The sequence below is a fragment of the Limulus polyphemus genome, unplaced genomic scaffold, assembly GCF_000517525.1.
Source record: "Limulus polyphemus unplaced genomic scaffold, Limulus_polyphemus-2.1.2 Scaffold3854, whole genome shotgun sequence".
In the NCBI taxonomy this organism is placed as follows: Eukaryota; Metazoa; Arthropoda; class Merostomata; order Xiphosura; family Limulidae; genus Limulus; species Limulus polyphemus.
Window position 1 is genome coordinate 48,454 of NW_013669464.1, and position 1,281 is coordinate 49,734.

The window sequence follows — 1,281 nt, forward strand, 5'->3', positions numbered from 1 at the left end:
GCATAATTATCACTTACTTTAGACCTTTACAATCTGGGCGTTCGGTGTGAATCTACCTTGTGTTAAACCTTATTACCAGAAAAAAAACTTAAAATAAATAAAAAAAGTACATTAGATTTTTAGGCTTAGTTGTTTATTACATATTGGTGTATTACTCAACCGGTTAGTTCTAATAACATTGAGTGATTTAACAAACGGACAACAAGAAACCATTTGGTCCTCCAAGCCTGTCCTTGCACACCCAATTACTCTAGCGGTTAATTATAACAACATTAAGTAATTTAATAACCGGACAACGAGGGACCATTTGGTCCTCCAAGCCTGTCCTTGCACACCCAATTACTCTAACGGTTAATTATACAAACGGACAACAAGGGACCATTTGGTCCTCCAAGCCTGTCCTTGCACACCCAATTACTCTAGCGGTTAATTATAACAACATTAAGTGGTAAGAAAAGTCCGTTTTACCTCACTTGAAATCTGATGAACAGCTGTTGCCCGAAACGTTGTTTTCGTGTCCGTCAATAAACGTATTTTAATTTGACGAGTGTGTCATCTTGTTTGTTGACTTGTGTCTCGAGGATTTATACTAATACGTATCCAATATATATATATATATATTGATAGCTGGAACGACTGGCCCAGTATGAAAGTATTCTCTCCCAGGTGGCAGCACAAACACTTGAAAAACATCCGGACTACAGTGATCGCTGGAGAGCAGCATCTAAAGCTGTGAACGTAAGTATTGAACGAACATCTGTATCTATTGAACTAGAGGGAATCCTCAATAGTCGCGGCACTTTTAGGCAAGATTAGAGTAAATTAATCTATGAGACCTTTGATGTGGTCAAATACATCAATCGAAAGGGTTTGACCTCTTGAGTCGAAAACTGTAATTAGATCCGAAATCGGTCAAGGGATGACGGAACTATGACCTAAAAATTTGTACTTGAAAAAAAACAAAAAACTCGGAGCCATTCTATGAGCAGTTATGCCGCGGCTACAATTATATAATTATATACAAACAGGCAGATAGAAAGAGAGATGAATAGACAGGCATATCGATGCAGATAAAATGGATAGAACAGATAGTTCAAGAACTGATGGATAGATCGTTCCAGACAGAAAGATGGATAGAGAGGGATATCGATACAGATAGAGAGATGGATAGACAGGGAGATAGATACAGACAGACAGACACACACACCAGAGAAATAGACGTATAGATGGATAGACAGGCAGATCGAAACAAACAGAAAGATGAATAGACAGACATAGAAA

The 1,281-nt window shown here is 38.0% G+C and overlaps 1 protein-coding gene across 1 annotated transcript in view; it reads left to right on the forward strand.

The window, feature by feature from the left end:
- The window catches only part of LOC106470166 (proto-oncogene vav-like), a gene marked incomplete at its 5' end in the record, with an annotated part of 48,480 nt that overhangs the window by 41,496 nt on the left and 5,703 nt on the right, over positions 1-1,281 (forward strand). Inside the window, one exon of the mRNA XM_013930696.2 lies at positions 628-738. Coding sequence (XP_013786150.2) covers positions 628-738 — 111 coding nt within the window. The remainder of the gene's footprint in view (positions 1-627; positions 739-1,281) is intronic.